This window comes from Vulpes vulpes, chromosome 4 (genome assembly GCF_048418805.1).
Source record: "Vulpes vulpes isolate BD-2025 chromosome 4, VulVul3, whole genome shotgun sequence".
NCBI lineage: Eukaryota > Metazoa > Chordata > Mammalia > Carnivora > Canidae > Vulpes > Vulpes vulpes.
In genome coordinates this window covers 118,198,415-118,211,656 of record NC_132783.1, presented here as the reverse complement: position 1 = coordinate 118,211,656, position 13,242 = coordinate 118,198,415, and the positions used below count along the sequence as shown (strand labels likewise).

Here is a 13,242-nt window from a genome sequence, read left to right as displayed (position 1 = left end):
ATGAATTTGGGATTGAGGTTGGAATAGGAGACAGTTTCAGACCTGGTTTAATCCTGAGAAAGATGGGTCCTGAGAAGTACTAACAGTCATGCTTCTTTTCCTCTTCCCCACTGGAGATTCTAAACACTAAACAGACAATAGAGGGTGGCAGTGCATCAAACAGTATTGCTTACATTGCAACAATGGCCGGCGCAGACAGGCAACACCGAGGCATTAGAGAAAGAACAGGGTAGCCAAATGCCATCCTTCTTCCACCAAGCACTGTAGCTTCTCAGTTTTCCAAATAAGAATCACATGCTCAAGAACATTTGAATTCTGGAAAATACTCAAGTTTTTAATGCCACTATATTGTGTCACTGCCTGAATCAGGGATAGCAATGGTGACATTTGGCTCTTTAATTTTTAAATAAAAAGAATGGGGAATTTGGCTCTGTAATATTTGGTATCACAATCTGCCCTTCCCCCAAAAAAGATTGTACAGGGGAAAAAAATCTTCAGTAAGGAAGAGGTAGAAGGCATTTAGTCACCTCAAAATTGTATTTCATAAGCATGCAGGGCTAATTACTGGAAGAGATGAACAAATTCACTAAGATTGGAGTGGTCACTCCTAAATATCAAATTCAGAACAATTTTCCAAATAAGAAATTTGACTTGGAAAAAAAAAACCCTCAAAAGCCCCCCACTCTTTTCTCCCCATGAATAGAAAACTGCTAGAACAAGCTAACCAAAGAATCCAGTCTCATAAAACTGGCATTTTTTCCAAACTACAATACAGAAAGAAAACACTAAAAACCAACTACATAAACAAAACACTAATCTAAAATGTTCAAGAACAACATTTAGAATTGGAATCTTAAAAGTTAAGTGAAACACTGCACTTCTACCCTAGGGTCTCTCTGAATCTGTATTAACAGCAATCTGCTCCATGATATATATTTTTTAATATCTCTAAAGAGGATACAACATATTCTAAAAAAGTTATCATCACGGGGCAAAATGGACACCTTAATACAACTATGTAATTAACAAGCTATTTTTAAAGGGGGGGAAGCAAAGAGGTATTATCTAGGTCATCATTTGATTTTAAGCCAAAAACCATGTACTGCAATGTTGACATGCAGAACACAGATCACAGGAGGATAATGGGTATTTAGCAGGAAGAAAATGGGGAAGGAGGGCTGAGAAATGGCCAAAGATCAGGGTCAAACTGACAAAACTGCCCAAAAAATTAAGACCAGTAATTTCTTTTATCTTAATTAAATTACCAGGTTTTGCAGTAACAATTAAGAACCTGGATGCTTCAGAGAGAGAAGCTTTATAATATTAAAAAAAAAAAAAAAAAAAAAAGGATGCAATTTGGGAATGGCAAGATAAGTTATATATAGATATACACACCTTTTGTTATTTAACATTTAACTTTCAACAAAAAATTTAATTCCCTAAAACTTGGTCAGACCAACAGTTATGTCTCACGCATTAACAAATAACACCAGTTCTAATGGTAATGGCTACAAGTTGGCATTCATACAGGCAAACAAAGGTAAACATGTATAGCCAGACCTAAAAACACCAAACATTTCCTAAAGATTTAATAAAACAAATGGGAATCTTCCTTCCAAAAACAAAACAAAACAAAAAAACAACAAAAACCAAAAAGCCCCAAGTTGTCCTGAAGTTGAGAATTTCTATCAGATCATCAGATCGTAACATGCTTAGTGCATTGCCAATGCTGCCTGTCTGCCCGAGCTCAACATTGAATCGATAAATAAAGCAATTCACTCAATAAAACTAATCATTGCAGAAAAAATTTCAACACAATTAGTTTCTAACTACAATCATGCGCCACTAGCTAAAACCCAATCACCCCGTATGTTCAACCATTCTGAGACCCCAAAGCATACTAATTTTGTTGTATGAACATTCATTTCACTTGACTATAATTTTCCTTTGAAAGGGGGAGGAAGGGTAGAGAATCCACCCAATGATGCACCCAAGTAAGAAACTGTCAACTACTTTTGAAGCAGGCCCAAAAGTTATCCTTTTGAATACACAAATCCAAGGACTGAAGAATTCTCATTATGATCATGCTCAGTCAGCAAATGTTAACGCCATGGTGACAGATGGGTCAGTGGTTCCCACGCTGGCACAAGCACATATATTACAAAAACCCACACTTCAGAGACAAAGGTTAAAATCTGATTTTAGCATTCAGGAAAAAAAGTATATGGGGTTTTTTATTTTTTGAATGAGTGAAAAATAGATACAATTGTTGAATAATTAAGTAACATATGATTACATTTCATTATAAAGCCCTTGGGATTTTTTTTTCCCATATAAATAATTAACCTTGGTTGGGTTAAGTTGGGAGAAAATTTATTTCAAGTTACTAAGTTAATAGAGTTAGCTGATCATCCTTCTAGCACAAGCTTTTAAAACAATCATCAACAGCAAATACAATTTTCTATGACTTTTAAAGACTGAAAGTTTACCAAAGCAATGCCTGGAGTTTTTACTCTTTTGTTCTTTCATGCAAAGAACATTTGACTAACCTTATTACAGTGACGCCCAATACCCATTAGGAAGTTATCTGGTTTAATGTCTCTGTGTATAAAATTCTTTGTATGCACATATTCAATTCTACTGATCATCTGGAAAAAAAGAGGGGGTGAAAGATAATGTAATTTGAATTGTAATACAAGAAAGCAACACATTATGTCTCAATTATTTCAGTATCTCAGTTCTTCAAGATCACAGGTATATTTGAACAACTTCATTTAGAGTTCACAAAGATAGTGCCAGACAAAATTAAATGTAAACAGCAACCAGGCTCTCCATTTATCTCTAGATTGATGGATACTTAAACATAAACCTGCCTTATTCTTTGGCATGTTCTAGTATTGATGTTTATAATAAACACAACATCTAACCTGGTAGGATGAATCGGTGTTTGCAATTTTTAAGTTACAAAGTAATCAATTTGGAATTTTCAGTTAGTAAGAGCTAAATCATTAACTTTCCACAACCAGCTCTCTGCCCCCCCACCCCCACCCCCGGGGTAACCCATGTTAGAACAGCCTGGCATTATCCATTTCCATGCTCTTATTCACACACATTCATGAAGTCAAGACACACATGTCTTTGGGAATGAGGATGTTGACCAATTGAAAGATATAAGGTGTTACTGTTTTAAACTAGAATAGAAGCATCCTACTCATTTTCTTCTTGTTTGCTTGTTTTTAACTAAACATTCCTGGAAGTTAGTAGCATATAACACAAACATAAAACATGGGACATACACATGCTGGGTTTCATTCCTTAGATGCTTTTTGCACTCTCCCATGTTTTTTCTCCACACAAGCAATCATATTCAAAAACTGAATAGTAAGCCTATCATTCTAACAACCTTTTCTTAATTTCTTGGAAATTCTATCAAGTCAAATGGTACAGGTCTTAGCATTCTTTTTAATGGCCACAAATATTCTATGGTATAAATAAGTTTTCCCCAACCATTATTATTCCCACTGTCTTACCACTGTAAACAATAATGCTATTAACATATATTTTTAAATATTTTTATTTATTTATGCACGAGAGACACACAAACAGAGAGGCAGAGACCCAGGCAGAGGGAGAAGCAGGCTCCATGCAGGCAAGGAGCCCCACACAGGACTCAGGGACTCCATCTCGGGTCTCCAGGATCACACCGAGCCTAAGGCAGACACTCAACCACTGAGCCACCCAGGCAGCCGGCTATTAACGTGTAAATCAAATGCTTCCTTACCTTAGTAGTGCTTTATTTCTATGGGCTATAAACCCCATACAATTGTAGAGAGTGGCTGGGTTGAAGCAGCTATCATTTTGATAGGTAGCACCAGACTATCTTTAAAATAGGCTCTAACTTTCATTTTCCAGCAGCACTTGAGAGTATTCTTTTTTCCACTAACCAACTTATTTTAATTAGTTCTTTCTAAATTTTGCCAATATGATAGTTACTGACCTAACTTCTTTGCTAACACGTAGTTTAGAAGTCTGGTCATTTACTGTTTTGTAAGTATCAATCCATACTCTGCCCACTATTCTTTTGGCTTGTCCTTTTCTTGTTAACTTTAAGAATTCTTTGCATATAACAATATTATTATTGGGGCACCTGGGAGGCTCAGTGGTTGAGTGTCTGCCTTCGGCTCAGGGTGTGGTCCTGTGGTCATGGGATCAAGGCCCACATCAGGCTCCCTGCATGGAGCCTGCTTCTCCCTCTGCCTATGTCTCTGCCTCTCTGTGTGCCTCTCATGAATAAATAAATTAAATCTTAAACACACAAAATGTTTATCCTTGTTATGCAAAACTTTAAATTTTAAAGCTGTCTTTTAACTATGGCATCACTTTTTATCATTTCTAAAATAGTTTTGTCAAATTATCAAATATATCTATCTTTTCTGTAAGATAGTTAAGTATTTGAAAATGTTTTCAGTATCCAAAGACAAGCATTACCTTTCTACCCATATGTTCTTGCTCCTCTCAGTAGGATGTGTCCGGATTCTATTTTTCATTTGTCCCCATTTTCCCTAGAGCTTTTACTACCATACAGATTTTGAACTTTGACAAGTATCTCTTGAAGCCAAATCTGTAATCTCTAACTTAAACTATTTACGTTTTCAAGAAAGTAGATGTATATAATGTCCGAATACCACCTTTACTTATAAGCAGCAACTTGTACTTTATTAAAGGAAGAAAACCAAAACATTTGTCTCACCTGATGTGCTTTTTGTCCAAGGCTAAGTGATACTGGATCATGGATTCATTGGGAAAAGGCGTGGCAGAAGATAATAAATGGCACAAACTACTTACCCTCAAGTAGTTATCTAGCATCTACAGAGCCCAGACTCAGCAGCTACCTCCTTAAGTCACTGCTTTATTCTGCTTTATTGCCACCCCTCTCCTTCCTTGAAGTACATTTTTCCCGTTACCAGGGTACCCAATATACAGCCTTCTATCACAAAACCATGTACATCATATTTTTTTCATTTTTCTCTACATCTTTCTGTACACTCCTAGATGAAAAGGGGACCACAGTGTTTATTCTTCTTTGCACCTTCCAGTGCTAAGTAATGCAGAAAGGCCCTCAATAAATGTTCACTTATGAATACCTATGTGTTACAGAACCTACAGAATACACTCTTTTGACTGGATTCACTCACTTGTTAGTTAACACATATGAGGAGGATCTTAACCTTTCAACATGGGAGTTCTTAATGTACCACAAATACAATGTAATTTGCTAATACTTGCTTGAGCCACTTGAAGTTTTTTATGTTAATCATACTGGAAAATCGGGTGCTGATTACAAAGAATGAACACTATTTTCTAATTCTTTGAATTTGTACTTTTAAGAATTCTACCTCAAAAAAAAAAAAGGAATTCTACCTCAAATGCTAGTTTATCATCTCATTTTATTTTGACATCCAATCTAAAATTTAAAAGTCACTCTAGGGCAGCCTGTGTGGCTCAGTGGTTTAGCACCGCCTTTGGTCCAGGGCGTGATCCTGGAGACCCAGGATCAAGTCCCACGTCGTCGGGATCCCTGCATGGAGCCTGCTTCTCCCTCTGCCTGTGTGTCTGTCTCTGCCTCTGCCTCTCTCTCTCTGTGTGTCTCTCATGAGTAAATATATAAAATCTTTTTAAAAAATTGTTTTTAAATAAAAGTTACTCGCTACAGCATTTCTATATTTTGAGCCCTTTCTTCAAAAATCTTATAAAGAAACCTGTGTTCTTCACTTAAACAGACTCCATCTGATGAACAACTTGAAAACTACTAGTCTACAGGTAAGTAACAAATCAATATAATCCCTTTCTGTCCTTTGCCACAGGAAAACCTCTATTAAGTTGTATTAGAGTAGTATAACACTTGATGAGATCTACGATTTTTTTTTTTTGGCTGAACATAAGGTTACATATTACAAGATGACACATACTCTGGTTTATAAAAATTTACATTACAGTTAATATTAGTATTCTCAAATTTTATTTTCATCAAAATTTCACATACCTGGTCAGCTAACATAAGTACAGTTTTCATTGTGAACCTTCTTGAACAGAAATTGAAGAGGTCTTCGAGACTGGGTCCAAGAAGATCCATGACTAGTACATTGTAGTCTTTTTCCTGACCATACCACCTAGCAAAATAAAGGGGGAAAAGGAGAGCTTTATGAAAAGGTGATTATCACTTAATATCACTAAAATTTTTAAATTCTTAAGATTTAATAATAAGATAGTTTTCCTTATCTAGTTTTTTTCAAAGTTACCCCAGGGGCCCCTGGCTGACATAATTCAGTGGAGCATGCCACTCTCGATCTCAAGGTTTTGAGTTCTAGCCCCACACTGGGTACACAGATTATTGAGAAAATAAAATCTTTAAAATAAAAATAAGTAAATAAATAAAGGTACCATATATATATATATATATTAATCTACATTTTAAGTAATCTCTACACCCAATGTGGGACTGGAACTCACAACCCCGAGATCAAAAGTGGCATGCTCCACTGAATGACCAGCCAGATGTCCCCAGTTAGGTTTCATTTAAGGTTAAGTTTTCCTCTATTCAGATGGTGAGTCCACTGACTGACTACACTGCTCAACCCAAAAAAAGGGTAAGTAGAGTTTCTTCTGTCAAGTGGCCCCACTGTATTAAGACAGAACTTGCACAGTAACCTTAATGCTCCTCTTACCAGAGCATGTGAATTCTATATCCATCTGTCACTGATTCCCATGATCTTTGGCAAGTTCCTTGATGTTACCTGATGCTACTTCCTAACTGAAGAAATGGACACTATACCAGCCTTACAAAGTGAAGATCCTTTTTACTCCTGTCCCATCACAAGTTATATTAATCAATAATTACTCTTTTTTTAAAAAAAAAGGAGTCACATTTTTGCTTAGATTGATTACAGAAAATAACAAGTATTACCACAAAGATAACATGTGCTTTTTTTTTTTTTAAAGATTTTTATTTGTTTATTCATAGAGATGCAGAGAGAGACAGAGAGAGAAGCAGGCTCCATGCAGAGAGCCCGACGTGGGACTCGATCCAGGGTCTCCAGGATCACGCCCTGGGCTGCAGGCGGCGCTAAACCGCTGCGCCACCGAGGCTGCCCATACATGTGCTTTTAACTGGAGCCCTGTTTTAATTATCCAATGCTTTATTACTATGGGTAAATAGACTGTCCTCCCCAAACTCAAGAAATAGCTACATTTTAGAGATTCCAAGGACCTTGAATTACTATAATGATTTTAAGTTTCTATATACCTGTAACTCTGGTAAGGGCATTTTCCTAAATATAAGCACTACTGTTTGTTTATTTATTTTAAAGATTTTATTTATTTATTCATGAGAGACATACAGAGAGAGAGAGAGAGGCAGAGACACAGGCAGAGGAAGAAGCAGGCTCCATGCAAGAAGCCTGACATGGGACTCGATCCCAGGTCTCCAGGATCACACCCTGGGCGGCAGGCGGCGCTAAAAGGCCAAGCCACCGGGGCTGCCCAGCACTACCATTTAAATTTCAAACTTGGGTGGCTCAGAGGTTGAGCATGTGCCTTTGGCTCAGATAGTGATCCTGGAGTCCTGAATTGAGTCCCACATCAGGCTCCCTGCATGGAGCCTGCCTCTCCCTCCACCAAGGTCTCTGCCTCTCTCTCTCATGAATAAATAAATAAAATCCTTAAAAATAAATAAATAAATAAATAAATAAATAAATAAATAAATAAATAAATAAATAAATAAAATGGGATTTCAAGCTTATCTAGATTCTACTTGAAAATTGGCCAACAACAAAAAAAAACTTTTTTAAAGAAAAAGTTACTTTAAAAGCCAGACTGGAGTAATTTCTTTGTTAACTTCAATAAAAACTGATACCAAGATTTACCACTGTTTGACAAGTTTGTTTTAAAAATGTTCACAAGAGGGAAAATGGCTATACAAAAATCTGTGGCAATGTCATTAACAAATCATTAGTCTAATGGGAAACTGTTTATTGTTATTTTTTAAATTTTGCTTTAATATGTTGTTTCATTGATAAGCCAGTTACTTAAAAAAATCAAGATTAAAATTAAATGTATGTGGGGTGCCTGGGTGAGCAGTTGGTTAAGCAGCTGAGACTTTGGCTCAGGTCATGATCTTGGGGTCCTGGGACAGAGTCCTGCATTTGGCTCCCTGCACAGCAGGAGTCTACTTTCCTTTTCCCTCAAATAAATAAAATCTTTAAAAAAATTAGAGTATGTGGAGTTAAAAACTGGCATTTTCCCAGGAAATGCAAACTTAACTACCACATAGGTGGATTCCATATTCAGACACAAGGAATACGCTCCCTAGAATCATGTTATGAGATAAAAGATCAAAAAGGAACTAGTATAAAAAGTTCATATACAGCATATCTGGGTGGCACAGTTAAGTATCAGACTCTTGGTTTCAGCTCAGGTCCTGGTCTCAGTGTTAGAAGCCCTGCTTCAGGCTCCACATTCAGCGTGGAGTGTGCTTCAGATTCTCCCTCCTTCTCCCTTTGCGCCCTCTCACTGGTGCTCATTCTGTCTCTCTAAAGTTATAAATCTAAAAAAATTCACACTCCTTCCTATACTTCTGTTCCAACTGTTCTTGATAATTACTTTGCAAACATGATTAATAATTGCTACCAAACACACAAAAAGGAACCAATTTTCACACCCAAATTTTGCAGAAAAAAGTAGCCTGATGGGAAAAGTTCTTTTTTTTTTAAGTTTCTACTTAATCTTTCAGAGATCTTGCCCACTACCCTAAGCAACAGAAATGCCAATGGCAGAGTTAGTCTAGAACTTACTGTACCTAAACTGTATACAAAGCTGTTGGGATCCTGGGTGGCGCAGCGGTTTGGTGCTTGCCTTTGGCCCAGGGTGCGATCCTGGAAACCCGGGATCGAATCCCACGTCAAGGTCCCGGTGCATGGAGCCTGCTTCTCCCTCTGCCTGTGTCTCTGCCTCTCTCTCTCTCTCTCTCTCTCTCTCCCTGTGTGACTATCATAAATAAATAAAAATTTAAAAAAAAAAAAAAAAACAAAGCTGTTATTTTCCCTCTTCCAGCCTTTGTTTTCCATACAGGAATTCAACACCCTTCACATTCATTCATTTACTTGAAAGAAAGACTCACAGTGGTGGGTTTCTGGGGCTGGAGGTAGGCACAGAAGGGATGGATAAATACATCAATAAATAATAATATTAAAAGACAAATGATGAACCAAGTGAATAGGTAATAGAAATTCTTCCCTTTTTCCTGTTTATTTTTCCTCTTAACTGCAGAGGCAAATCTGTGCTACCAGCTGTCAAAACTTCAAAATCAGTCTCTGCCATTATAAATACCAATACTAAAAGTTTATATCAATACTAAAAGTTATAGATTTTTAATATACATCTTATTTATCTAGGATTTAAAGAAAAAGAAATGTTCTATACAAGAACACCAAATCCAGAAAGAGCTAAAGAAGTGAGAAGGCGGCACAAAGTCAAAGGTGAAAAGGGAAAGCAAAAACCAATTCTCCTCAGGCCATATGTCATCTCTACATGGACAAATTTCCATTGGATGTCTAAGAAAACTACAACATTTGAGCAAATTTTACAACCATCTATCTAACCCAAATACAAACCTGAAATGTACAAGGCACAAATTTGTATTTCCTATCTTCATGCAATTACACAGGATTTCATGAAGCATTTTCTGAGAAGTCACCTGCAAAGTAGGTCTTTAACACAATACTCCCATAATAATTAGAAACTGGAAGGAATTAAATGAATTTCAGAAACACGCTAAATAAAAGAATCAAGTTATTGGGCATCTTTCTCCCCACTTGTATAAGTGTGTTAAGACATATCTGCTATTCTCAACGTCAAAAAGATTAAATAGTCCATAAAAGGCAGCTAAGATAGAAATGTTGGGCAGCCCGATGGCTCAGCGATTTAGCACCGCTTCAGCCCAGGGCCTGATCCTGGAGACCCAGGATCCGAGTCCCAGGTCAGGCTCCCTGCATAGAGCCTGCTTCTTTTCCCCCTGCCTGTGTCTCGGCCCCCTCTCTGTCTCTCGTGAATAAATAAATAAAATCTTCTTTAAAAATAGATAGATAGATAGATAGATAGATAGATAAATAGAATGGGAATGTGGCAAAAGCACTTTTCTCCACAGAAAAACCATGCATTTCTAAATTAGGTCTTCCTGCTGTATAGAGACTGACACCAAAACTCCTTAAATCTAAGCGACAGGTGTTTCTATCTTTCCTACTTCCTTTTGGTCTCAAGGAATATATAGCTTATTTCTCTAAAGTTAACACCTCACTCTCCCCATCTGTGCTTTCTACCTCTCTAACTCATCCAGACATTAGTACACACAGATTAGGAGCCAGGAACAGTCTACTACTTATCCAGTTTCTACCCTCACCTCCATGTTTTCCACTTCTATTCTTTTTTTCTAAGTTTTTTTTTTAAATTTTTATTTATTTATGATAGTCACACACACACACAGAGAGAGAGAGAGAGAGAGAGAGGCAGAGACATAGGCAGAGGGAGAAGCAGGCTCCATGCACCAGAAGCCCAACATGGGGATTCGATCCCGGGTCTCCAGGATCGCGCCCTGGGCCAAAGGCAGGCACTAAATGGCTGCGCCACCCAGGGATCCCTCCACTTCTAAACGAGCTTCTAACTCTGCTTTCAACCTCAAAGTCTTAATACCCAGACACCAAATAAATCTTAAGTAGCCTGTTCCACACTGGTCGCCCACTTCACAGAATTCCCATAGCCACTGACTACTGCTTGAATCCACTATCAAATCCCTTGACAATACAATATCCAGGGCTCTGTCACTCTGTGGTGTTCCTGTCTTTATACCTAGTAGGATAGACCTTACTGTTTGTTTGAAATTGTCTTCACAGAATCTGGCTAATGAGCAAGCACTAATCTGATTCTCTGCAATCATTTAAGTTTGTAGACAATCTGAAACCAACCAACAAAGACTCCAATATTATCTTTAGACCTTTTTTATGTTGAGTATGGTATTCGTTGCTACTAAGTATACCATGATAAAGTGATTGCACAATGTAGTTACTCAAATATCTATGAGATTAAAGAAAGAACTCTGGTTTGATTTGGATCTTAATTTTTTTTTAAGATGTATTTATTTATTCATGAGAGACACAGACAGAGAGAGGCAGAGACACAGACAAAGGGAGAAGCAGGCTCCTTGCAGGGAGCCCGATGTGGGACTCGATCCCAGATCCCGGTATCACGACCTGAGCCGAAAGCAGGAGCCCAACCGCGGAGCCACCCAGGCGTCCTGGACCTTATTCTTACTAAGTTTCAAAACATGCAGAAAAATCAAGTAACTTAACAGATGAAACTTTAAAAAAAAGTGCATCTCATTTTCCATTTACTTGTTTTAAATCAATGCTTTCAGACCTAGTGTTGCCTGACCTATCAAGGAAGTAGTAGGTTGAAGAATGAGTTTGAATTTATGTAACCATCATTATCTAGAGCATAAGAAAGCTATCTTAAGGTCTGAAGAAGATGCTAAGAGAAGGCAAGGTTTACCTCTTTGTTCTCATTTCCCTTCCTCTAAACCCATATTCCAAACTAAACCTTGTTAAAAAAATTAAGACACATAAAAAACAGAAATGTTAGACAATACATGCACGAGTCATTAAGCCGACAAAAAGTGCTAAAAGAATTCAAGAAACCAAAAGATCAACGGTATTTACATTTGTCAAAGAAGTCTTGTGAAAATGGTCTGTTACCAGTCAGATGCTGACAAAGGGACAAACAAACCTCCCTATTTTGATAGGGAGATAGTAAAGGCATACTAGGCAGGGACAAAAAAAAATAAACCCCAGGCTCCTCTAAGAGTAAATTTAAGGTGGCTTATAATTCAGGGCTCTATTATAGACTCTTGAAAGCTATGCTAAAGAGCTTTAAATTCTATAAATAACTGGACCACAAAATCACATAATTAAATCAACATTTTAAGATTAGCCTTGACATCAATATGCAATGTAGAAATCGGGAAGTGGGAGGAAAGACAATGACACGGTGATAAATTAGAAGGTTAGAGCTGGAGGGGTGCCTAAATGGCACAGTCACTTGAGTGGCCGACTCTTGGTTTTGGCTCAGGTCGTGATCTCAGAGCCCTACTTAGGGCTCCATGCTCAGTGCAGTCCACTTGAGATTATCTCCCCCCCAATAAATAAATAAATAAATAAACAAATCTTGGGCAGCCCGGGTGGCTCAGCGGTTTAGTGCCGCCTTCTGTCCAGGGCCTGATCCTGGAAACCTGGGGTCAAGTCCCACCGTCAGGCTCCCTGCATGGAGCCTGCTTCTCCCTCTGCCTGTGTGTCTTTGCCTCTCTGGGTCTCTCATGAATAAATAAAATCTGTAAGTAAACAAATAAATCTTATTTAAAAAGTGTTATAGTTGGAGATTTAAAGCTAGAGGTTTCTTTCAGAAATGTTTATGAAAATAAAAAAATCTTAGAAAACAAGTAAAATGACTGAAGTATCTTAAATACTGCTTATGAGACCTAAGGACTCCCCAAAACTAAACTAGTATAATTATCCTAAGTATGCAGTTTAGGGCACCTGGGTGGCTCAGTCGTTAAGCGTCTGCCTTGGGCTCAGATCAAGATCTCAGGGTCCTGGGGATCTCCCTCAGCTTGTGCTGTTACTCTCTCTCAAATAAGTACGCAATTCAGATTAAAGCACTCTAATATGTTCCATCTCTATGACTAGGACAATAAGAGAAGACTTGTTTAACGTAGGCCTTCCCTTCAGACTGTCAGTTTGATAGGTGTGATGGTTAATCTCACACTGACTGGGTTAAGGTATACTGGGATAGCTGGTAAAGCTATTTTGAGGTGCCCCTGAAGAGGTCTCCAGAGATTAGCATTTGAATCAAGATTAGCATGTGAATGATAGACTAGGTAAAGAAGATCAGTTTCCCCAAAATGGAGGGCTTGAATAGAACAAAACTAAAAAGCAGAGGAAGGGAAAATTGACTCTGCTAGAGCTGGGACATCCATCTTCTTTCTTCAGTCATCCATGCTTATGGTTCTCAGGCCTTCAGGCTTGGGACCAAAGCTACACCACTGGTTTGTCTAAGCTTCCAGCTTACACACCTCAAATTGTGGTACTTCTTTGCTTCCATAGGTGTTAAGCCAATGCCTCATAATAAATCTCCTTCTGT

At 37.8% G+C, this 13,242-nt stretch overlaps 1 protein-coding gene across 6 annotated transcripts in view; it reads right to left on the bottom strand.

The window, feature by feature from the left end:
* Positions 1 to 13,242, bottom strand: part of CSNK1A1 (casein kinase 1 alpha 1) — a 49,730-nt gene that overhangs the window by 20,125 nt on the left and 16,363 nt on the right. For 3 of the 6 annotated variants that reach the window (XR_012001239.1, XM_026008858.2, XM_026008842.2), the window contains exons 3-5: positions 6,044 to 6,170; positions 2,550 to 2,648; positions 43 to 126 (exon numbers count right to left, since the gene is read on the bottom strand). Coding sequence is in view for 4 of the 6 variants with exons in the window: in XM_026008858.2 (XP_025864643.1) it covers positions 43 to 126; positions 2,550 to 2,648; positions 6,044 to 6,170 (310 nt within the window). In the remaining 2 variants the exon portion in view is untranslated. The remainder of the gene's footprint in view (positions 1 to 42; positions 127 to 2,549; positions 2,649 to 6,043; positions 6,171 to 13,242) is intronic. The other 3 variants (XR_012001240.1, XM_026008865.2, XM_072756898.1) reach the window with 1 other exon arrangement.